The sequence below is a fragment of the Malaya genurostris genome, chromosome 1, assembly GCF_030247185.1.
Source record: "Malaya genurostris strain Urasoe2022 chromosome 1, Malgen_1.1, whole genome shotgun sequence".
Classification (NCBI taxonomy): Eukaryota; Metazoa; Arthropoda; class Insecta; order Diptera; family Culicidae; genus Malaya; species Malaya genurostris.
Window position 1 is genome coordinate 163,382,180 of NC_080570.1, and position 25,328 is coordinate 163,407,507.

At 35.1% G+C, this 25,328-nt stretch overlaps 2 protein-coding genes across 2 annotated transcripts in view; both read right to left on the reverse strand.

The window, feature by feature from the left end:
* The window catches only part of LOC131426622 (frequenin-1), a 139,715-nt gene that overhangs the window by 8,944 nt on the left and 105,443 nt on the right, over window positions 1-25,328 (reverse strand). Inside the window, exons 3-7 of the mRNA XM_058589484.1 lie at window positions 17,690-17,714; window positions 17,466-17,514; window positions 14,618-14,707; window positions 8,152-8,230; window positions 5,273-5,361 (exon numbers count right to left, since the gene is read on the reverse strand). Of these exons, the coding sequence (XP_058445467.1) occupies window positions 5,273-5,361; window positions 8,152-8,230; window positions 14,618-14,707; window positions 17,466-17,514; window positions 17,690-17,714 (332 nt within the window). The remainder of the gene's footprint in view (window positions 1-5,272; window positions 5,362-8,151; window positions 8,231-14,617; window positions 14,708-17,465; window positions 17,515-17,689; window positions 17,715-25,328) is intronic.
* Window positions 8,271-13,522, reverse strand: LOC131426620 (uncharacterized). Its single transcript, XM_058589483.1, has one exon. The coding sequence runs from the start codon at window positions 11,417-11,419 to the stop codon at window positions 10,721-10,723; it is 699 nt and encodes a 232-aa protein (XP_058445466.1). The 5' UTR covers window positions 11,420-13,522; the 3' UTR covers window positions 8,271-10,720.

Sequence of the window (25,328 nt, forward strand, 5' to 3'; positions counted from 1 at the left end):
GATTTACCGAATACGGTAACCATGTGCAGACTGCATCGTTCCACCAAAATGATATTGCCATTGCCAGTCAGTGATGCCAGATCTATGGAAATCTTGGCGATTATATTGGTTTCAAAAATATTGCGAACCTATGATTATTTTGGAATTTTTCTTAGCCATAATTTTGTAATTCATGAACGTAAAAGAACATATAGATAACATAACTCGGCGTAGACTTATCTGGAATCAAAAATGTTCTTAAATTTACTTAAAGTGCGAGTTATTTCTTCCTCTTCTGTTGTCCATTTTTATTTTATTTTATTAACAGTTCGTGGGTTATTTGAGCAAAAACGCGATCTTACGTTAAATTTTCCGCAATTTTGAGGTGAAAAACTACCATAATATGACAATGCAAAAATTTCGAAAATGTAGGTGGGACGCATTTGATACCAAGAAAGTATGTTCCAAGTTTGAATCGGTTCAGTACATTTTTACAGGATTTCACGGACTTTAAAAAATTGGTTTTCAGAAAAACGCGTTTGAATTTTTTCTCTCGAAAAGTTAGCAAACAAATATTTTTGGTCACTTACACTAAGTCATCGATCGATATTTTTGGAATGTTGAACTACAAGAAAATGTAAAAAAAACGGTTTTCCGAAACTGTTTATCCTTACTCCCCCGTATTCCATTTCTCTCCATGCTCTCTCGCAAATGTGCAAAATGACTCTCAATGTTGCCGGGTGGCCAAAAAAGTTTTGATATTTTCGGTTACAAGTTTGACTACATTACATAAAATCCAAGAAAGCTGCCGCTTGTGTTGCAGCCTTTCTGAGCCGATTTTATTTCTCTCTCATGTTTCGTTACGTTACCAGGGAACTAAAATGGTGTCGCCATTTAAATTGAAACAGAAAGGCCAAATTCCACAAAAGAAATGTAATGCCAAGACTTTGCTTTTTAAGCTTTCCAACTTACTATGTAGACAAGATCGTCATGAAGGTATTTAACACTCACATAGTGTCACAATTATCAGCACTGGATCTGCAAGATTTCGATCGTATAGGTGCTTCTGAACAACTGAATTTCGATAAGTACTCTTTTCAGTAGTCTGTCTTTTCATCAGTTTTCCTTTAGATGTTTTAAAAGTCATTCTACGAGCTTTGAAGTTCTGTTCTCAGTAGTCTTCTGAAGTTCGTAGCAGATCTATAAAATTTCATTTTGTCTTCAAACATGTTTGGTTTACAAAAATGATTTTTTAAAAATTTATATCCAATCAGCTGCCACATGTAACGGAAATTTTTTTGAAAGATGCTCCAAAATCTCTATCAAAACTCGAGAATGTTTGACAGGAAACCATCGGAATCTCTTGCAAGTTCTTTGGAGGGTAGATTTTCAGAACTAAATTGATCTACTTTAAAGTCAACTGAAGTTTTTATGAGGTTTTCAAATCACCGAAATTTTATTTGAGTTCAAACTTTTTCTCAAATTTTTTGATAATCACCTAAAGCTAGAAGTTTTTTGTTATATCATGGAGTAAAAGAGTCAATGCCATCTAGCCGAAAGCCGTTTCGTTGAATGACATTTCACCTAAAGGGTCATTTCGCCGAATGGTTTTTTCGTTGAATCTTTCAACTGTCTTAATATCGCAATTGAAATTGATTTAAAATAAAGACAAATGAAAGATAATGTTCACTTCCGTTTCGTTGACGAACAATCTTCAGAAATAATCCAGAAAGACTGGAATTATTTTTTTCAGATTCATGATCCTCAGGACGAAAATCCCAAGAAAACTTGTTGACTTCATTTTTTACTAAGCATTAAAGGACTCAAATGTTTGAGGTATTCGTACTTAACTGAAGCAAAGAAACCTAGCTTTTAGAAATCTTGACTTCTGTTTAAATAGATATTTTTGATGAAAAGCTAGAATTTGCATTTTTTTTTATTACTAATGTGATATATTCGAAATTACGCTTTCGACGAAATTACCCTTTCGGCGAAACGACTTTCGGTGAAATGACCCATTAAGCGAAATGACCTTTTCGACTAAATTACTTTTTCGGCGAAACGACTCATTCGGCGGAACGATTTTAGACGAAAAGACTTTCGGTGAGATGGCTTTTGGAGAAATGGCCCGCTTCCGAGTCAAGCTCTGGTTCTGCAATTTTCAAAAAATGCCACGAACTTTTTTAATGCTTTCAAACATTCTATTATACTCACTAAAGTGTCTTTGATTCTAAAATGATTATCAATTCTTCTAAAGCTTTCTGTATTCGAACCTTCTGAATTTCGCTAAATTTAACAACATTTATTTTGAATACTTCTTCTGAAATGCAGGAATTTTGAGAGTAAAAATTTTAAAGACTGTCCCAGAAAGTATGGACGCTCTAAATAATTCACAAGTGTTAGATATTTAAATTTTATTCGATATACTGATAATATTAGACTACAACAACAGAATAATATTCTCAACATTTGCTACTTAGCCATTGTAGACTAGCTGGCGCACCTTCTTGCGATCGTTCCTCATTAAATTCCGTGCAGACGTCTTGGTGACAATTTTTAAACCTTTTTTCCAATCTTTTTCGAACTGTTGAATGGTTTCGGCTGCCGAGACATGTTTCCTAAGATCTGCTTTCGTTAATGCCCAAAATTCCTCAATTGGTCGAAGTTGTGGGCAATTTGGTGGATTCTTTTGGGACGAAAGTGACATTTTTGGTAGTATACCATTCTACCGTGGATTTCGAGTAGTGGCAAGAAGCAAGAGCTGGCCAGAAGACAACAGGATCCTTGTGGCTTCGAATCATGGGTAGAAGTCGTTTTTGTAAACATTCCTTGATGTATATTTCGTTGTTCATTGAAGCAGTGGTAATCAGTGCGGTGAAATTTCATTTTCAATCGAATAATATAGTATGAAAATGAAATTTATGGCCACTGACCGTCCGCATATCCCTACTAATTCATTTGACTTATGCTGCCAATTCCAAGTGAAGCTCCCAGCATTCATCGTCAGTTGAATAATCGTACCTAGTCATTCGAAGTTTTGCTTGCTCAGCTTCAAGTGCCAAGTAGTCTAGCTGCTTCATAGTCTTCGCTCTTGGTAGTAAGCAATTTCGATCGAATAGAATTATAAATGGAGTAAAGTGTTAAAAATGAAAACTTAAGGAGGAAACAATTAATTAATGTGTATTCTGGGATTGATATTTCAGCTGTCTGATTAGTCTTTCATCTATTATCTTGAACCAATTCGAATGTTTACATGAACCTCATTTGAAGGCCGCTCTCACACTATCGAAAGAGATATTTTGTTACTTCAAGAGATCAACTGACGGTGCACACTAAAAAAAAATCCCTGTGATTTTGCATCTTATTAGATGCACATAAATGGAGCGGCGCAGTTCACACAAATTTACGTCGAAGAACATTTAATATTGTGTCTAAAACTCCATGAAATGAAATTCATTGAAATAAAAAAAACTGATAGCAACGCCGCGACTTGAACCGAGAATCATTGGATCGCAAGAACGTCTATTAATCGACTGAGCCACAGAAGCATGCATCTGCTAGGCTGGTAAAAGGTGCATTTGAATTCATACAGTCGCACCTGCTAGCAGAATTCAAGTTACAGTCGAAACCAGTAAAATTCAAGCTCATCTAACATTAAGTCATTACAAATGAGATTTTCTGTCATTTGACAAATTAGGTCTTTATGAATTACATCGTATGAGGAATTAAGTCACCTGTAAAATTCAAATTTTTTTGGAGTGTGGTTAAACTAAGCCTCGATTGAAGAGAAACGAGTGATGATTGATTGCTGCCCGTTCGGGCCGTCAGCAAACATTGTGTGTGTCAGAGAGTGAAGTTTACTGCATTAGAGAGATCGTCAATGTGTTCCACATTCAGTTTCAATTGAATTGAATGAAGTTTTACAGCACTGGTGGTGATGAAGGGTTTCGAAATCTTACCGCAGCTACAAATTGCTTGCCAGACCATGGCTTTCTTACCAAATTTTTCAACTTCAATCGATGTCGCACTGTATAATATTGTGGTCCCGGCAAGGATTTGTAATCGAGTTTCACGTCGTCCATGATTATGCAGTTCAAATTTCCAGCAAGAATCGTATTGTACAGTTTTCGAACCCTTGGTCTGATCGATGCTTCTTGTTTCGGACTACGTTTTGGTTGTTTCTGCTTCTTATAGGTTCGAAGATTCAAACGTTCTTTAGTATGAAGAACATTTGACTTCGAAGTGCCCACGTTTTTGGCCACATCTCGAACTGAAACCGCCTTCTTTTGCTCGAACGCCTTCAGTATACGTTTATCCAACTGAGGGTTAGCAGGACCTTTTTTCGACCCGTTTTCGGTTTATCCTCAAAGGTGTTATCCTCACCGAACTTCCTGATTGCATTTCGCACGGCTTTTTCGCTTACTCCTTCCATTTTTGCTATCTTTCTCTGTGACAGTCCGCATTCTGTACACCATTTGTACACAATCTTTCGACGTTGTTCTGCTGAAAGTGCACGCAATACGAAACAAACTAATGAAAACGAATAAACAACTGCACAAGTGGTTAGAGAAGAGTGTAAACAACAGGACGCAGCCATAAAAATTGACAAATTCTGAACCATTGCGAAATGTCAGCGGTTTTTGGTTGCGTCCATACTTTTTGGAACAGTCTTCAAGCTTCCTTAAAAAAGTTGTGTGAAATTTTCGATGAGTTTATCGAAGCCCAAGATGTCATCTGGAATAAGAGAGTGTTGAATGTTTTCTTGTGAACTCCGAAATTGGATTGAAGTGATCAACTCGATACCTAAATTCCATGATTCCATTGTCGCAAGAGACTTTTCATTTTTTTCTAGTATGTGTTCGATTCTCAGTCTTATACTCTACTAAAATTCTTATCGGTTGGAAACTCTTTGAAACCATTTGTTGTTTATTGAAATTGACTGAAATTCTCTGACTTCAAGGAACTCATACTCAAATTACGAGGTTTATTTTCCCATCCTAAGCTGAAATTCTACTAAATGGATACATTGGAAAAAGTACATAAATTCCTCCCTACAGCGCTGGCATCACTGGCTACCAGCAGTGCCATTTCGCTTCCGGCACATCTACGGAAGACATCTTTATAAATTCCCACAGTGTAAACACCGGCAGAAGTAAATCATTTCAGAAATAGTAAACCATAAAGATAAGCCAAACAAACGAGATTCCGATCCGCTCTCTGTTCACCGTGCAAACCGGCGGTTGCAGAAGCGGCAACAATAGCTCCGATAGCGGCTACTTGCTAATTCACTTACCACCATCTGATAGATGGCATCGACGATGTTGTACATTTCATCCCTCGTTATGAAACCATCATTGTCAACGTCATACAACCGGAACGCCCCTATGCGGAAGAGAAGAAAGAAAGGTGGAAAAATATTAGATAGAGATAAACAGGTGTGAATCATATCTCGATGGACTCCGCTTCTCTTAGATCTATGTATCTTCTAAAACAGATACTCTTCAATCGGAACGATATTTATGGCATATTTATGTTTTCCTGCAGTGCTTCCACTCCTAAAATTCGATCAAGGTGTTTCCACTTGAAAGGAAATCTGGTTTCGATCCTTCGCAGCTGTCAAAATAGTTCCGGTAGAATTTTCACCATATTAATAGCACAATTTTCGGTTGGCAACGATTGTAGAAATTCTGCCAGCACTTCACCCCAAATTCAACCAATTTCTAACAGAGAATTTCAAACATCTCGGGTAAATCTCAAGACAGTGAAGAAATTTTGCATTGATAATTTACTGTGTTCAATCTGATTGCTTTCTGGACAAACAAACGACATAAAGCGTGGCCTTCTTAGTAATGGACCGTTTTTTTTCTGTCTTATGTCGTTTTCGCTTGAGAAAACTGAAACTGACCCAAGGTAGTTTCATCAAACAAACACTTTTCACGAAACAGTGCCGATTTTGCACTTAGCAACGGGGGTTTGAGTAAAACTGATTTAAAAACCAGGTTCGAAACTGACTCGATTTTCAGTTCAACAACGTTGAAACTAGGTTCGAAACTGACTTCAAACAAACGGTTTGCCAGCAGTTAGAGTGGAAACTGGGTTAGGTTTGGCATCAAGCGGAAACGACATTATGCAGGAAGGTTATGCAATCACTGTGAAAATCGACTTTTTAATCGAGACCCAGAGAGCCCAGAGTCATATACCATTCGAATCAGTTCGTGTAACATTTTTGTGCACTTATTTTTCTCGGAAATGGCTGAATCGAATTTTACCAACTTAGGGCACATTCAGGAGTGTTCTAGTTCTAGATGCATAATTTATGTCAGTTTTAAAATTTAAATCTAGAAATTATAACATAATAAACTGGCAGATGTTTGATTGTTGATTTGTTCTTTTAAATTTCATGTTTTTGATAGGAAATTTTAGGTTTTCGACTTTGATTTTTTTTATTTTAGATTAACGATTTTTGATTGAAAGATTTAGAGTTAATGATTTTTTTTGTTTTTGGTTGTTTCTTATTTCAATTTTTAGGCTTTCAATTATTAATTTTTTATATTTTTCATTGAAAGTTTTAGGCTTTCGATTTTTTCATATTTTCTAGTTTTGATTTCAGATTTTTGATTGTTGATTTGTTCTTTTAAATTTCATATTTTTGACAGGAAGTTTTAGGAAGATGTACGATTTTTGATTGGAAGATTTAGAGTTAATGATTTTTTTGTTGTTGGTTGTTTCTTATTTCAAATTTTTTATTGCATGTTTTAGGCTTTCAATTATTATTTTTTTGAATTTTTCATTGAACGTTTTAGGCTTTCGATTTTTTCATATTTTCTAGTTTTGATTTTAGATTGTTGATTTCATATTTTTAACAGGAAGTTGTCGTTACAGTATAGCACCGAATCTCGACGATTTTCTAATTTTGATTTTAGATTGTTGATTTGTTATTCTAAATTTCAGATTTTGACTAGAAGGCATGGGCGAGTTTTGATTTTAGGCAGTGGCATACCGAGGAAACTTGGCGCCCGGAGCAAAATAAGAGTTTTGCCGCTCCCATCGTTGGATTAGTGATAAAAAAACAAAAAAAAAAAGGTTCCAAAGATGACTTTGCCGCCCTGTGTCCCCCCCCCCCCTCCTCCTAGGTACGCTACTGATTCTAGGTTTTGAATTTTCTGTTTTTGATTCTTGATTTTGAATTTTATATTTTAATTTTGTATAGTTTTGATCAGAAGATCTAGGTTCTCAATTTTTGAATTTTTATTTTAAATTATTAACTTTTGATTGGTAGTTTAAAAATTAGAAATTTTTCATTATTTTTGTTTTTTTTTAAATTTTAGATTTTCGATTTTCTGTTGTTCCTAAACCTTAAGTTATCTCTGAGAAATCGATGTGATTTTCCTTTTGGAATTTTATACCGTTACTTCCGAAACCAGTATGACCAAAGTAAGTTTGTATGACAATCAACTAATATAACCTCGCTGAGGCATGTTTCAAACACAGCAGCCAACTTCGGTTAAGGTGAAACACCTGCAATCGAAATAGCAGATATCCGACATAAAGAAGATTGTCTGATTTTGCATAACCCCGCGAGCAGATCCTGGTCTGGTTTATGGAAAAGCCGTTTGCTTTTTATTTTCGTCGGTTCCCGTGCACATTCGACAATCGGCAAATAAAAACCCGTTATCTTAGAAAGGATTTCTGAAACCGGCTTGAAAACCAATCAGAAACCTGGGTAGCAACAATAAAAGCAGCCAATCAAACATCAAACGTAAACATTGCTTGCTTAGGAAGGAAGGGATAAAGTAAAGGAATTGATTTTTTTTTCTTCTAAGCTCACATCGAAACATCGGAAAGTTCCATACGACGTCGAGTATGGTAAACTGCGAACTGCGATGATAGGGAGTGAGAGCGCAGTTTGGTTCTAGTCCGAGTTCAGATTGAATATCAAAATTTGATTAAATTAGAAGAATGGTTTGATTAGTTTTTAACTTATAAATAACAACGCTAGTGCACTGCAATCTATTTATTTTACTGCTAGTTACTAAATGCGACGAAAGCATTTCTACGATATTGGCATTGTTCCATGTATTGATATGTTGTGACGTTTAAAATGTGACCACTTTCTTTAAATACTATACTAATTTTTATTCATAAGAAAACGAAAACATGACCAATACTCACAGTGCAGCTTCTCGTCCAGATTTCCTCTCGATGTAATCGACAGCGCCCGAATGAATTCTTCGAACTCAATCGATCCGTCCTGTGGTGCAAAGCAAGAAAAGAGAACAATAAGCAAAGGTTAATGGAAAACATTGTCCAAAACAAAGATTGTTTCTGGTTCCCCGAGATTCGATATAGCGTTGATACCGACACCGAAGATCGTTAATGACTAATTTCGTAAATAACAACCAACACATGTTGGGGGGGAGAACTGTACCGAGCTGGTATTTCCCGCGCAAAATTCGGATCACTAAACTTTTTATATTAATGGTAACAGTTGACCAGAATCGAAGCAAGCTTCGACACGATTAGCCTGGAGCGGCTGCAAAACAAAAAAGGCGACACAAAACTCTCAGCACGCTTAGATTGTTTATCTTCTTGCTAAATATACGCAATCGGAATAGGGAAAGACTTTTCCCAACGGGGACAAAATAGTACATCGCAGTTTGGGGCTCTGGAGCAATAAAACACTTTGTTTTGGATCATAATTACCGATGTGAATAGACAGTGCGACGCTAGCGCCTATACGTCGGAACAAACATTTGCCGACCGCACCCACGCACGGTGGCACGGGCAAGGTGAGAGCGGAAAACTTTTGCCTTCTTATCAACAGTCATTTTCATTTTATGGTCTTGATTTTCGGTGACGACACCAGCCATAAAATCTTATTTGCATAATGAGCACAAAATGGGAAGTCGTGTGTTAGCAATGGCGGTCTCGTCCCACGTTAGTTCCTTGGAACAAAATCGGGACTCTGGTTGCTACACAGAGGCAAGGACGGGCGTAGCTATCCAGCACCATAAATTTCCGGAAGTCACACGGTAATTTGGCTCCAGCTGAGGTCACGGTTGATAAGTAGGTCGACGGTAATTGCTGTATGCGATCGATTTCACCATTTCAAGAATTTGTATGCCAAGTGTTTTGCGAAATCCACAACGCCTACGATTTTCATTTAAAAATAAGATTCACGCAGAATGATAATCAATTCTAGGATACCCGCTGTTCCGGACAGGTCCATGCAGAGCTTCTAATCGCGTGTTGGAGCAACAAGCGATTCGAAGGAGCAAGCAACAAAAAAATGAATGACGAGCAAAACGCTATACACGTACATATTTATATTTCAATTGGAATGTGAACATGCCATGCTCGGAAATATGAGCTGTGGTTCTTGTGGAATGTCGGGATTGGAGGGAGGGTCCGGAACGTCCGCCCGAATACTTGAAGCAGGAGCACATGTCAGAATGAGTTTAGCTGCATTTTTTTTTACAGTGCTTACTACACTACAGTTTACTTTCCCACGGAAGTTACTAGTTTCGGGGCTTGAGCAAATGTCAAACTCGTAAACTGGCAATTTGGATCATGTTGCATGCGATGCGAAATTCATCGACAAGGCGGTGGGTGTTTAATTGGATAACTTTTCTGATTCGGAGAGGGGTAGTTGAGATTTTGCAGGAAAAGTTTCTCTCCGAAAGCCCTTCGAACTCTAGTTTTCTCGTGTCATTTTCGTTTCAGCGAAGAAAGTGATTAAAATTGTTCACTTTGTTAAGTTTTTTTTCAAAATTAAATCGAAAAGTGTAGGTATATTACCGTACGAAGTTAAAGTTGAACTGCTAAATAACACTAGCAGATAAATTAGAACTGCTATGCACCCACATTTTGGAAACGAAACACAACAAAAAAAAACTAGCGCTCTGTTACTCAGAGCCACTGAAAACTTTCTGTTATTCAAACAGTAAATTTCCTCCACTGATCAAAGCCAGTTGTATTATTCAGTAATTTGTAAGTTTCTCGGCAACTACAACTCCGGAACAAACAATACCAGCATACCGGTTTTTCGTTCTTCCTCCAGAATTATCCTCTGCTTCTGTTAACACCCACCCCCTCACTGACGGATTCAAACTTGTTTGAAATTGCAAAACAACTAAAAGTTGCACGCGGAAAAGGGGGAGCCCATAATTCTTGCATGTTGTCGATGATAATAAAATTAGATCGTTCAACATAACCTGGCACCCTGAGGGCGTCGTCGTAGTACACATGCAATAAAAAACAGCGAGTAAATGGCAAAAGTTAGTTCTCGTAGCTTTGGAAACAAACCCCCTCGGATATTTGAAGCGCAACAAGCTGTCAGCTTGGATCGCATGAGGCGCGCGATACATCACAGACAGACTGTTGCACACACAGAACGTCAGCACGAGACGGGAAGTGACACGAACACGAACTAATGTCGTTTTCGTTTTTAAATTGCACTACACCGGTGTAGCGAAAGCTGCACCTAAACCGTTCGTTTTTGCCAATTGCACTACACCAGTGCTACACTTTTTCTGCACCGATACCACTGGTGTAGCACTCATCAAAAGTTTGGTGTAGCTCTGTGCAATGGAATCGTTTATTGTAGTCAATGGTTACTGTTTATGTTTTCGTCAGTTTTGTTCGTTTATGCATGCCTCAGTGTAGCACTGCACCGGTGTAGTGCAAATTAAAAACGAAAACGCCATAAGAAAACAATATTCAATTACACTAATTGTACGATTTATTTGTCGCTGCTGTCAGTTCGCATTTCTTCATCTAGGCCCGTTTCTGCACTGCTGTTGTACAGTATCGACAACGATGTTGCCAATTTTGCGGCAAACCGTCGCTTTTCTCGCGTTTTGTGACGTCGTTCCCACTTGTACACGCATGATTCCACATCCGTTGTTGCCCTCGAACTGGAACTACACTCCAAAAACAGGCGTAGATTTTCCGGCAGTTGAATGGTGTCGTTCGATTCCGTAACCTTGTTTTCAATTCGTCTTGATTGGCGACTATTTTTGAATTCCCTAATACGATCTCGCCACAGGTTAACGAGAAATGGTCGCAGCATGCCACCACTAAATTCGAAAAGCAAACATCGTCCCGTCACCAGAGTTACGCGTAGCAGTTCTCGTTTTTCACTTGGGCAACGCAGTATCTTTAATTTGACAAATCGCAACGGTAAAATGCAGAGCATTTCAAGGCAGTCCAATTCTGGATCCGAATCTGCCTTCCGGCTCGGTTCAATACGTGTGTTTACGATGAAATCATCGGCTGCTACAAACAGACAATCTTCCGTGAGACCCAACTCAACCGCACGGATGCCGTAACCGCAACGATCAACCTGCACGAAGGGCCCTTCAATCAGCATCTGTTCCGCACCGCAACTTACCCAGCGGTATTCACCCAGCAGAAGCAATTTCTGAATGCGGTGAAACATTTTGTCGTCGACGATGCTGCTGCTGCTGCTACCGCTGTTTGGGTGCACTTTTTAAATGGAAAGTTTGTTTTTATGGTTTGCGAACTGTTTACAGAAACAAAACAAAAAATACGCGCTTGCTACGATTGACACAAGTTTTTCGATTGAAACTTTTTTGGAACGTTTTGGGTCACGGCTTGAAACACTGGACATCCTTGTTCGAATAATAGGAAAGAAGCGTGTTTTGAAGTGCTTGATCTGTTTCAAATTTTAAACACTCGATGGAACCGAGATTAACCAATTATGAGAGGTTTGAATTTGTATTTTTGCCTTTCTCATATAGTAAGATTATACAGTCACTGTGCCGACCGACTTTTGAACCGAGGCCTATAGATCGCTATTGAATTTTATCCCGATCCGACTTCCGGTTTTGGAATTACAAGGCAAATCTATGAGAAAATGCGCAAATTTATGAGAAAACGCGCACTCAATTTTCTCGGAAATTTCTCAACTAATTTGTACAAACTAAAATACAAATGAACGGTCCTAAAAATCTTTAAAAAATCTACAATCCGACTTCCGATTCTGGTATTACAGTGCGATTAATAAAAATTTCCAATTTTTCCACCAGCGATGGCGACACGAGGTGAACATTTTTATAAAATTTAATGGTAAATTCATCTGACTGACAGACCTTGTTAGTTGGTGGATATATAAATCTTCTTTGGGATTACTAGTGCCCGGTTTCCGCTTCCGAACGCACTGGTAATAGTCAAGGAAAGCTCCAAAAACGGACCTCACTTCGATTTCTCAGCCACGGGTAAACCGATTTCCACAAATCATAATTCAAATTAAAGGTTTCAGTGTCTTAAAAAATACTGTGCAATTTCACCCAGATCCGACCTCCGGTTCCGAAATTATAGGGCAATCAGCATAAAAACTTTCGAACTGTCATACAGACGCCCTTATTCTGAATAACGTCGTATCGATTTTACAATCGTATTTCATTTGTATTCCTAATAACGCTAGCAAAATCAAAGGTAGCTAGGATTCGATCGAATTACATTCGATCGAAAAATCAATACCTCATTATTCAGAATAAGGGTGAGAATGATGCAAAATCGGTACACATCGGACGTGCTGGTTTGGAAGAAGAAAACACCACCGCCTAGCACACAGCGTGCTTTGTTCAATTTTGTATAGCGTGCAGGGTTGCCACATTTAAATCTATATTAACTTGGCATAACTGTTTGCGAATTGAAAATGACGGTAGTTTATACCAAAGAAAGTTTTTGATTTTATTCAAGTTTGCTAAAAAATCTTGACAGAATCTTCTAGTGATGTAATATGAGAAAGGCATCATTACACCACTAGGTAGATTAAAAAAGGTTTTATTTCTCTTCATTCATTGTGACTTTAAACTAGAGTTTTAAACGTTGTTTTTTTCAGCGCTGTTGAATTTCTCCAATTTTGGTCTTCTAGTTCGAAGGCATCGACTTGTGAATCGTCTTGATGAACCAGTGGTTTTTTTCTTCTGTGAGGTCTTTTTTCTTCGAGGTTTGCATTCAAACAATTTAACAACGCTGTGTTATATTCACTTGTTGATTGTTTTTTCTTTCTCAAGATAATCGATGAAAATGTATCCCAAAATACTGAAGCCATAAGCTTCCTCGCTGACTGATGATTTGGATTCGGAAGTGGAATGATGGATCCATGTTTCATCCTTTGACACATATCGACTAAAAAGAAATTTGATTTACTACTTATAAACATGACCTAAGATTGCTCCAAATCATCAACAGATTGTTGTTTTTGATCAACTGAATCAACTGAAACTCCTGGTAGTGTTTGGAGAGAAGGAGAGAAATAAAATCGACTCAACAAGGTTCTTAACTACACAGACACAGCGGAAATTGAGGGAACTACAAGCACAAGTCAAATTGCTCACTTACTTCTGAGATATATTAATTCAATAATTAGAAATTATCTTCACCGACTGACAGAGAATTGAGATGAGAATAAGATGAGATTAAGATGAGATTGAGATGAGATTGAGATTGAGATTGAGATTGAGATGAGATTGAGATGAGATTGAGATGAGATTGAGATGAGATTGAGATGAGATTGAGATGAGATTGAGATGAGATTGAGATGAGATTGAGATGAGATTGAGATGAGATTGAGATGAGATTGAGATGAGATTGAGATGAGATTGAGATGAGATTGAGATGAGATTGAGATGAGATTGAGATGAGATTGAGATGAGATTGAGATGAGATTGAGATGAGATTGAGATGAGATTGAGATGAGATTGAGATGAGATTGAGATGAGATTGAGATGAGATTGAGATGAGATTGAGATGAGATTGAGATGAGATTGAGATGAGATTGAGATGAGATTGAGATGAGATTGAGATGAGATTGAGATGAGATTGAGATGAGATTGAGATGAGATTGAGATGAGATTGAGATGAGATTGAGATGAGATTGAGATGAGATTGAGATAAGATTGAGATGAGATTGAGATGAGATTGAGATGAGATTGAGATGAGATTGAGATGAGATTGAGATGAGATTGAGATGAGATTGAGATGAAATTGAGATGAGATTGAGATGAGATTGAGATGAGATTGAGATGAGATTGAGATGAGATTGAGATGAGATTGAGATGAGATTGAGATGAGATTGAGATGAGATTGAGATGAGATTGAGATGAGATTGAGATGAGATTGAGATGAGATTGAGATGAGATTGAGATGAGATTGAGATGAGATTGAGATGAGATTGAGATGAGATTGAGATGAGATTGAGATGAGATTGAGATGAGATTGAGATGAGATTGAGATGAGATTGAGATGAGATTGAGATGAGATTGAGATGAGATTGAGATGAGATTGAGATGAGATTGAGATGAGATTGAGATGAGATTGAGATGAGATTGAGATGAGATTGAGATGAGATTGAGATGAGATTGAGATGAGATTGAGATGAGATTGAGATGAGATTGAGATGAGATTGAGATGAGATTGAGATGAGATTGAGATGAGATTGAGATGAGATTGAGATGAGATTGAGATGAGATTGAGATGAGATTGAGATGAGATTGAAATGAGATTGAGATGAGATTGAGATGAGATTGAAATGAGATTGAGATGAAATTGAGATGAGATTGAGATGAGATTAAATTATAACTGAAATACTAATACTTGATTTACTTACATTGTTCTCGTCGAACACTCGGAACACCAGCGAGGCAAACTTGCTCGGATCACCTTGCGGGAAGAACTGTTTGTAGATTTTGATGAAACCCTGTTGGAAAAGTAAAACGATAAAAATGGTATGAACTAACTGTTCTGCATTTAATTTTTTTTATACTTATTCTCACTTTAATATTTAACAAAAAAAAGAACAGGAAAGATGATAAAAGTTTTAATTATAAAACCACCGTGAGACCGTGTTAGCAGGACTGTATGGAAAAAGACAGTTATGAATGATGCACGCATCAGTCATCAGCATAAATACACTTTCCATTATTGCTAATGAGCAAGCCATAATGCATTCATCTTCTCCCGTCCGCCATTTATAAGAAGTGGGTAACATTTCCTCTGTGGATTTTTAACTGTCTTTCGCTGAATCATGCCTTAGTGGAGGACCGTCGTTTTATTTCTTCTCGGACCCTTGGACGAAAGAAACTACAATTGTTTTAATTACAGAATGTCAGAATGCAGCTCGTGTTACAAAATTAAATAAAGAACGCTGGAACGTTGTTCTTCGTGTAATGTTTGTTAAACAGGCAGAGTTGTAATGATGAATGCCGTAATGAACACTATAATTTAACATCATTCAACGTTCGCACTTATTACCCTTGTTGACTACAGATGGTGACGGTCTCGAATGGAAAACCGTGCAACGCATGACTGGAAGCGGAGAAAAACTAAAAAGCATGAATTTTCACCAACCAGAAATGCGCAAATCAAAAAAATTATAACCACAAAAGAAGATGTTGTGGAAACGTTGGAAAACATTATCGAAGGCAGCTATGAAATAATTGAAAACCCAGTAGCGTAAAATAAGCTTGACAGCTCGCCTACTGAGACTGTTTCGAAATCGAGAGTCAACAAGAACTCGGTACATTGGCGCAATATACACAAATCCTTTATTCGAAAGAAATTCTGTGGGATTCGCGGATTTCTCCGACTAGGGTTGATAAACCATAGCGAGGCCATGGCATTAACAATTCCCCCGGCGGAACAGTAGAAGGAGAACCATAAATCTGCATTCCTTCTCGTGTACAAATAGAAACGAACGTGGATAAGGATAAATTCCCTCAAATTAACAATAGAAGAATGGTACACACGAAAGCTGGTGGTGAAATGTTGTCAAAGCGTTTGTTTCCGCGGTCGTTTGATAATCGCTCACAAATGAAACGAGCAATCCGCGGCTTGTACTGATGCATAAGCCGTACAAGTGACGTTGCTGCAACAAAGCAGTGAGCTCTTGTTTGACTTCTCCCATCCAAAGAACTGTTTACAATCGCGGAAGATAATTTTTCTGAGTTGGTAAGGGGAATGAAGAAAGGAAATCGGGTGATGGTGACTCTTATGCAATCCGGAGGACAGAACATAAATAAATTATTATTCCCCCATCATTCAGATGAAGGGTTATTGTTGGATTTTATGACCGATAGCTGTTACGAGGAAGGAAAAAAAGATGGGATTGCGGGGGCTCGTTGAAAGCCATTTATCACACGATTGTCGCCGCCGGGACTAGGGCTTATTGTATTCGGTACCTTTCTTATGGTCTAGAACGCATACCGTGGCTTAATTATTCATCAACTGGGTTTAATTGGATTGATGCTGAATTAAAACGATAAATAATAATGAACTCTTTGCATTGATTGGGAACAGTTGCAATAATCGTAAATCGATTAATTTTTCAATCACATTCAGAGCAGTAATTTCATTCGCATCATTTCCACATTCGAAATATATGACATTTTGATTGTTGATTTTTAGAGCAAACCAGAGAAGCGTTGAAGACTTGGACGAGGGTGCGAACAGTGAATCAATTACCCCCCGATTGTTGTCTGACTGTAACAAGATTTTATCGTATCACCAAGGAAACAGGTTTTTCATTGAATTTCATCTAGTTATTGGATTTCGTCTTTAACCTGCCGTCAATCTCAAGGTTTGATGTGGTCTCTGGTCCAGTCACACGGTTCATTTACTGTCCCGTCAGGTTGTCTGTTAGCCAAGTAGCATGAAATTGCACCACAGTGTGCGATTTTTATCGGAACTCAATTTCGATGATGGTGTTTGCGCCACCATCAGGTCATCATTCATCGTACCATCCATCTGTGATGTATATCGTGTTTATTACAGTGGATACAAACTTTCTCCCAAGGCCAGACGACATCGTCAGTGGAACAGGGCCGGGAAAGTCGAAAAGCGAAAGTTTTCTCCGCAGTAGAGAAATCGAGCAAGGTGAAAAATTCTATTCTTCTATTCTAAATTTCTCCGAAACAGTACAACTTTTGGAACTGAACAAAACCAGTCTGTGTCTGTATCCGCAAAGTTATTCAATGGTGGGTTCCATTTACTTGAAGGTAATTTCCAGTAAGTTTCTGGTGATTGCATATAAACAAGCTTAATTAATCAGATAATGGCTGTCAGTAGGTTTCCTCTACGACAATTCCGGACGACTACTCCTACCGATGGCAACTGCCGATAATCTGGTGGGCAAGATAAATGAACCTTCTGCCGGTAGCCGGTGATTGATACTAGGGCCAGTGAATAACAGTCCACGGTGGTCATTTAAAACCGATGACATCAGCACAGCTGTTTGTTCACGAGGGTAGGGAAAGTGAATTTTATCAACCTTCATTAATATTTTATCCTCGTGAAAGCTCCACCGGGTCATCACTTTCGGCGCTTAGTCCGTTTGTAAAGCGCCTTGGGTTGGATAAAGGAAGGGTAGGGGGGTTTGCTAGGAACCGACTCTGAAAATGGTGGGAGTGAGAAACAAAATCTCATGGAAATAAATCGATTTGGAAATTAATCCAGCTTACCTGCTCCGTCAGCAGTCCGTTGGGACAGTCTTTCAGGAATCCTTTGTGCCTGTGGGTGGTGATTTGTAGGTACGTTCGGTAAGAAAATCGGCAGACAGCGAAGAAAGGGAAGAGAAGAAAAAAACTTTAATCGAATTCGATGATTGAACGTATAGATAAAATGAGCAAAAAAAAGGCTTCAGGGCTGTGCGGTAAGAATACTTTCAGGTGTGACTACTACTCACCATTGTCGAATCTCTTTTTCTGTGACTGGAAAAAATAGAGAAAACGTTTGGCAGTTAGTTGGTGTCAGAACAGCGTCAGAAGAAAAAGCACGTTTAGGCAATGAATCGGTGTTCAAGAAAAATAATCGCAGTAGGCTTGCGCGTTGGACGCAAAAACTGTTACTCGCTGTTGTCAAAGTTTCAGAAAAGAGAAATTTGTTTACGTTTCTTTTTTGTAGTAAATTGGAGTGCATTTTCGACATTTGAAACAAACACTTTTCACGAAATTGTGTTTGGCTCGCAGTGAGCAAACCTGATATAAAAACCAGGTTCGAAACTGACTCGATTTTCAGTTCAATAACGTTGAAACCAGGTTCGAAACTGGCTTCAAACGAACATATTGACAGCAGTTAAAGTAGAAACTGGGTTAGGTTTGGCATCAAGCAAAAACGGCATTAGAATGGTTCTGTTGGACATTCTAATGACGTCACCTAGCCAGGATTTCAGCTAACTGCAGGTTCGATTGGGAAATTGTCAAACAATAAAAGAAGGAGACAGGTAAAATGTTTAGTTTTCGATAATTAAGATAATTTAGACCATATATATTAAAAACTACCATCCACTGTTCTCTCATGTTTCGTTTTGAATATTTACGTTGCGAAAATTGTAATAATGGACCTTAAATCAATCGCCTTTTCGTCGCCAAAGAAAAATCTATTTTCGGCTATAGTTTTTTTATTTAGCATTTTTCGAAAATAAATGTGTATGAGACACCAATCAGAAACATCGTTTTGCTGAAGATAGTATGTTGCTACGTTTTGGCGTTTTTCGAGTTTTTGTAAGACAATTTGAACACTAATTTACATGAGTTGAAAAAAATAACACCCTCACAGATTTCTCTTCAAACTTTCCTTATTTTATGACCTTTCAGAAACTGTATGAGTCTTTATCGATGTGGCATCTGTTGAATATTTACACTAGAAGATTGACTAGATTTTGACAGAAAAACAATCATAACTTTTGAATGGTAGCTCAAATTGAGAAGCTTTGTTGAGCAAAATTGTGCGCGAAAATTAGCTCGACAAAGCTTTGGAAGACGATTTTCTCGTAAAACTGTTCACAAAAAAGTTAGAACAAAAAAAGTGATTTTTTGAGAGCCACCCTACTTTACTCCGAAAAATTTATGTAACTCGATCAAATAAAGAGATAGGAAGGTAAATTCTTCAGCAAAGTTGCTCAAAATAATATGTCCTACAACTTTGTTGTGAAGTGCAATAATTTTTAAATTCAACTAAGAAAGTTCGAATTCAGATTTAAATCCAAACTTGGATACCCCCCGGGGGATTTATTACATCAAAAGATGCGCCAGTTGCAAACAAGCAACTTTTGTGAAGACACCAACTACAAAAAAAAATATTATATAGCGAAAATATTTTTGTCTCGCTAATTTCCTGTTTCGGACCACTGTGCAGTGTATCCGTTTTTCATGACACTTTGTCTAGTTACGATTTTAGCACGGTTCTTTTTTTGGCAACACAATCGTTCGAATATGACATATGTATTAGAAACATGGGATTTATATTGATTTAAACTTCTTACAGCAATAATTGCTGGATGAACATAACTTCTTCTTCAGAAAATGTGTGTGACAAATAATCTCACTCAATTTTCTCAGATATGGCCTACAAACACACCAATGAGTCCTATGTTCCCATACAAGGTTTCTAAATTTCACTTCGATATCCGACTTCTGGTTCCGGAGCTATACGATGATATACGTAACGAAATGAAAATAATGTTCCTCATTTTTTCCGTGCATGGCTGAACCGATTCACTTCATCTAAAATTCAAAGGAAAGGTGTTAAGATCTTATAAAAAATTCCCATTTTTTAATCAGATCTGACTTCCGATTCCTGAGATACTGAGTTATTAGTGTAAAAATGTCAATTTTACATCAGTTAAACGGGTATGCAAATTTTTTTGATTTTGATAGTCGATGATCAAATAATCTTTTTTCGGGTTTACTGGAATTCGGTTTTCGATTCCAGGAAGTACTCAAAATTTTCTGTTTGGAACGCACTTCGATCTTTCGATGATAGCTACAGTGAATTTTAAAAATTTCGAATCACATGCTATATGTTCTGTAAAAATGTTTATAATTTCCTAAAATAATATGAAAATATGAAAAAGTTGGATTTTTGTGTTTGATAGTTTCAATCGACCAAAAATAAAAGTAAGACTTGAAATTTTCGAAAAATTACCTTGTTTCATATAGTCAAAAGTCAAAAATCAAAAGTCAAAAAGTCCAAAAGTCTAAAAGTCAAAAAGTCAAAACGTCAAAAAGTCGGAAAGTCAAAAAATCAAAACGTCAATAAGTCGGAAAGTCAATAGGAAGTTAAGAAGTTAAGAGGTTAAGAAGTTAAGAAGTTAAGAAGTTAAGAAGTTAAGAAGTTAAGAAGTTAAGAAGTTAAGAAGTTAAGAAGTTAAGAAGTTAAGAAGTTAAGAAGTTAAGAAGTTAAGAAGTTAAGAAGTTAAGAAGTTAAGAAGTTAAGAAGTTAAGAAGTTAAGAAGTTAAGAATTTAAGAAGTTAAGAAGTTAAGAAGTTAAGAAGTTAAGAAGTTAAGAAGTTAAGAAGTTAAGAAGTTAAGAAGTTAAGAAGTTAAGAAGTTAAGGAGTTAAGAAGTTAAGAAGTTAGGAAGTTAGGAAGCTAAGAAGTTAAGAGGTTAAGAAGTTAAGAAGTTAAGAAGTTAAGAAGTTAAGAAGTTAAGAAGTTAAGAAGTTAAGAAGTTAAGAAGTTAAGAAGTTAAGAAGTTAAGAAGTTAAGAAGTTAAGAAGTTAAGAAGTTAAGAAGTTAAGAAGTTAAGAAGTTAAGAAGTTAAGAAGTTAAGAAGTTAAGAAGTTAAGAAGTTAAGAAGTTAAGAAGTTAAGAAGTTAAGAAGTTAAGAAGTTAAGACGTTAAGAAGTTAAGAAGTTAAGAAGTTAAGAATTTAAGAAGTTAAGAAGTTAAGAAGTTAAGAAGTTAAGAAGTTAAGAAGTTAAGAAGTTAAGAAGTTAAGAAGTTAAGAAGTTAAGAAGTTAAGAAGTTAAGAAGTTAAGAAGTTAAGGAGTTAAGAAGTTAAGAAGTTAAGAAGTTAAGAAGTTAAGAAGTTAAGGAGTTAAGAAGTTAAGAAGTTAGGAAGTTAGGAAGCTAAGAAGTTAAGAGGTTAAGAAGTTAAGAAGTTAAGAAGTTAAGAAGTTAAGAAGTTAAGAAGTTAAGAAGTTAAGAAGTTAAGAAGTTAAGAAGTTAAGAAGTTAAGAAGTTAAGAAGTTAAGAAGTTAAGAAGTTAAGAAGTTAAGAAGTTAAGAAGTTAAGAAGTTAAGAAGTTAAGAAGTTAAGAAGTTAAGAAGTTAAGAATTTAAGAAGTTAAGAAGTTAAGAAGTTAAGAAGTTAAGAAGTTAAGAAGTTAAGAAGTTAAGAAGTTAAGAAGTTAAGAAGTTAAGAAGTTAAGAAGTTAAGAAGTTAAGAAGTTAAGAAGTTAAGAAGTTAGGAAGTTAGGAAGCTAAGAAGTTAAGAGGTTAAGAAGTTAAGAAGTTAAGAAGTTAAGAAGTTAAGAAGTTAAGAAGTTAAGAAGTTAAGAAGTTAAGAAGTTAAGAAGTTAAGAAGTTAAGAAGTTAAGAAGTTAAGAAGTTAAGAAGTTAAGAAGTTAAGAAGTTAAGAAGTTAAGAAGTTAAGAAGTTAAGAAGTTAAGAAGTTAAGAAGTTAAGAAGTTAAGAAGTTAAGAAGTTAAGAAGTTAAGAAGTTAAGAAGTTAAGACGTTAAGAAGTTAAGAAGTTAAGAAGTTAAGAATTTAAGAAGTTAAGAAGTTAAGAAGTTAAGAAGTTAAGAAGTTAAGAAGTTAAGAAGTTAAGAAGTTAAGAAGTTAAGAAGTTAAGAAGTTAAGAAGTTAAGAAGTTAAGGAGTTAAGAAGTTAAGAAGTTAGGAAGTTAGGAAGCTAAGAAGTTAAGAGGTTAAGAAGTTAAGAAGTTAAGAAGTTAAGAAGTTAAGAAGTTAAGAAGTTAAGAAGTTAAGAAGTTAAGAAGTTAAGAAGTTAAGAAGTTAAGAAGTTAAGAAGTTAAGAAGTTAAGAAGTTAAGAAGTTAAGAAGTTAAGAAGTTAAGAAGTTAAGAAGTTAAGAAGTTAAGAAGTTAAGAAGTTAAGAAGTTAAGAAGTTAAGAAGTTAAGAAGTTAAGAAGTTAAGAAGTTAAGAAGTTATGAAGTTAAGAAGTTAAGAAGTTAAGAAGTTAAGAAGTTAAGAAGTTAAGAAGTTAAGAAGTTAAGAAGTTAAGAAGTTAAGAAGTTAAGAAGTTAAGAAGTTAAGAAGTTAAGAAGTTAAGAAGTTAAGAAGTTAAGAAGTTAAGAAGTTAAGAAGTTAAGAAGTTAAGAAGTTAAGAAGTTAAGAAGTTAAGAAGTTAAGAAGTTAAGAAGTTAAGAAGTTAAGAAGTTAAGAAGTTAAGAAGTTAAGAAGTTAAGAAGTTAAGAAGTTAAGAAGTTAAGAAGTTAAGAAGTTAAGAAGTTAAGAAGTTAAGAAGTTAAGAAGTTAAGAAGTTAAGAAGTTAAGAAGTTAAGAAGTTAAGAAGTTAAGAAGTTAAGAAGTTAAGAAGTTAAGAAGTTAAGAAGTTAAGAAGTTAAGAAGTTAAGAAGTTAAGAAGTTAAGGAGTTAAGAAGTTAAGAAGTTAAGAAGTTAGGAAGTTAAGAAGTTAGGAAGTTAGGAAGCTAAGAAGTTAAGAGGTTAAGAAGTTAAGAAGTTAAGAAGTTAAGAAGTTAAGAAGTTAAGAAGTTAAGAAGTTAAGAAGTTAAGAAGTTAAGAAGTTAAGAAGTTAAGAAGTTAAGAAGTTAAGAAGTTAAGAAGTTAAGAAGTTAAGAAGTTAAGAAGTTAAGAAGTTAAGAAGTTAAGAAGTTAAGAAGTTAAGAAGTTAAGAAGTTATGAAGTTAAGAAGTTAAGAAGTTAAGAAGTTAAGAAGTTAAGAAGTTAAGAAGTTAAGAAGTTAAGAAGTTAAGAAGTTAAGAAGTTAAGAAGTTAAGAAGTTAAGAAGTTAAGAAGTTAAGAAGTTAAGAAGTTAAGAAGTTAAGAAGTTAAGAAGTTAAGAAGTTAAGAAGTTATGAAGTTAAGAAGTTAAGAAGTTAAGAAGTTAAGAAGTTAAGAAGTTAAGAAGTTAAGAAGTTAAGAAGTTAAGAAGTTAAGAAGTTAAGAAGTTAAGAAGTTAAGAAGTTAAGAAGTTAAGAAGTTAAGAAGTTAAGAAGTTAAGAAGTTAAGAAGTTAAGAAGTTAAGAAGTTAAGAAGTTAAGAAGTTAAGAAGTTAAGAAGTTAAGAAGTTAAGAAGTTAAGAAGTTAAGAAGTTAAGAAGTTAAGAAGTTAAGAAGTTAAGAAGTTAAGAAGTTAAGAAGTTAAGAAGTTAAGAAGTTAAGAAGTTAAGAAGTTAAGAATTTAGGAAGTTAAGAAGTTAAGAAGTTATAATTTAAGTTTATAATTTCCTAAAATAATATGAAAATATGAAAAAGTTGGATTTTTGTGTTTGATAGTTTCAATCGACCAAAAATAAAAGTAAGACTTGAAATTTTCGAAAAATTACCTTGTTTCATATAGTCAAAAGTCAAAAATCAAAAGTCAAAAAGTCCAAAAGTCTAAAAGTCAAAAAGTCAAAACGTCAAAAAGTCGGAAAGTCAAAAAATCAAAACGTCAATAAGTCGGAAAGTCAATAAGAAGTTAAGAAGTTAAGAGGTTAAGAAGTTGAGAAGTTAAGAAGTTAAGAAGTTAAGAAGTTAAGAAGTTAAGAAGTTAAGAAGTTAAGAAGTTAAGAAGTTAAGAAGTTAAGAAGTTAAGAAGTTAAGAAGTTAAGAAGTTAAGAAGTTAAGAAGTTAAGAAGTTAAGAAGTTAAGAAGTTAAGAAGTTAAGAAGTTAAGAAGTTAAGAAGTTAAGAAGTTAAGAAGTTAAGAAGTTAAGAAGTTAAGAAGTTAAGAAGTTAAGAAGTTAAGAAGTTAAGAAGTTAAGAAGTTAAGAAGTTAAGAAGTTAAGAAGTTAAGAAGTTAAGAAGTTAAGAAGTTAAGAAGTTAAGAATTTAGGAAGTTAAGAAGTTAAGAAGTTATAATTTAAGTTTATAATTTCCTAAAATAATATGAAAATATGAAAAAGTTGGATTTTTGTGTTTGATAGTTTCAATCGACCAAAAATAAAAGTAAGACTTGAAATTTTCGAAAAATTACCTTGTTTCATATAGTCAAAAGTCAAAAATCAAAAGTCAAAAAGTCCAAAAGTCTAAAAGTCAAAAAGTCAAAACGTCAAAAAGTCGGAAAGTCAAAAAATCAAAACGTCAATAAGTCGGAAAGTCAATAAGAAGTTAAGAAGTTAAGAGGTTAAGAAGTTGAGAAGTTAAGAAGTTAAGAAGTTAAGAAGTTAAGAAGTTAAGAAGTTAAGAAGTTAAGAAGTTAAGAAGTTAAGAAGTTAAGAAGTTAAGAAGTTAAGAAGTTAAGAAGTTAAGAAGTTAAGAAGTTAAGAAGTTAAGAATTTAAGAAGTTAAGAAGTTAAGAAGTTAAGAAGTTAAGAAGTTAAGAAGTTAAGAAGTTAAGAAGTTAAGAAGTTAAGAAGTTAAGGAGTTAAGAAGTTAAGAAGTTAGGAAGTTAGGAAGCTAAGAAGTTAAGAGGTTAAGAAGTTAAGAAGTTAAGAAGTTAAGAAGTTAAGAAGTTAAGAAGTTAAGAAGTTAAGAAGTTAAGAAGTTAAGAAGTTAAGAAGTTAAGAAGTTAAGAAGTTAAGAAGTTAAGAAGTTAAGAAGTTAAGAAGTTAAGAAGTTAAGAAGTTAAGAAGTTAAGAAGTTAAGAAGTTAAGAAGTTAAGAAGTTAAGAAGTTAAGAAGTTAAGAAGTTAGGAAGTTAAGAAGTTAAGAAGTTAAGAAGTTAAGAAGTTAAGAAGTTAAGAAGTTAAGAAGTTAAGAAGTTAAGAATTTAAGAAGTTAAGAAGTTAAGAAGTTAAGAAGTTAAGAAGTTAAGAAGTTAAGAAGTTAAGAAGTTAAGAAGTTAAGAAGTTAAGAAGTTAAGAAGTTAAGGAGTTAAGAAGTTAAGAAGTTAGGAAGTTAGGAAGCTAAGAAGTTAAGAGGTTAAGAAGTTAAGAAGTTAAGAAGTTAAGAAGTTAAGAAGTTAAAAAGTTAAGAAGTTAAGAAGTTAAGAAGTTAAGAAGTTAAGAAGTTAAGAAGTTAAGAAGTTAAGAAGTTAAGAAGTTAAGAAGTTAAGAAGTTAAGAAGTTAAGAAGTTAAGAAGTTAAGAAGTTAAGAAGTTATGAAGTTAAGAAGTTAAGAAGTTAAGAAGTTAAGAAGTTAAGAAGTTAAGAAGTTAAGAAGTTAAGAAGTTAAGAAGTTAAGAAGTTAAGAAGTTAAGAAGTTAAGAAGTTAAGAAGTTAAGAAGTTAAGAAGTTAAGAAGTTAAGAAGTTAAGAAGTTAAGAAGTTAAGAAGTTAAGAAGTTAAGAAGTTAAGGAGTTAAGAAGTTAAGAAGTTAGGAAGTTAAGAAGTTAGGAAGTTAGGAAGCTAAGAAGTTAAGAGGTTAAGAAGTTAAGAAGTTAAGAAGTTAAGAAGTTAAGAAGTTAAGAAGTTAAGAAGTTAAGAAGTTAAGAAGTTAAGAAGTTAAGAAGTTAAGAAGTTAAGAAGTTAAGAAGTTA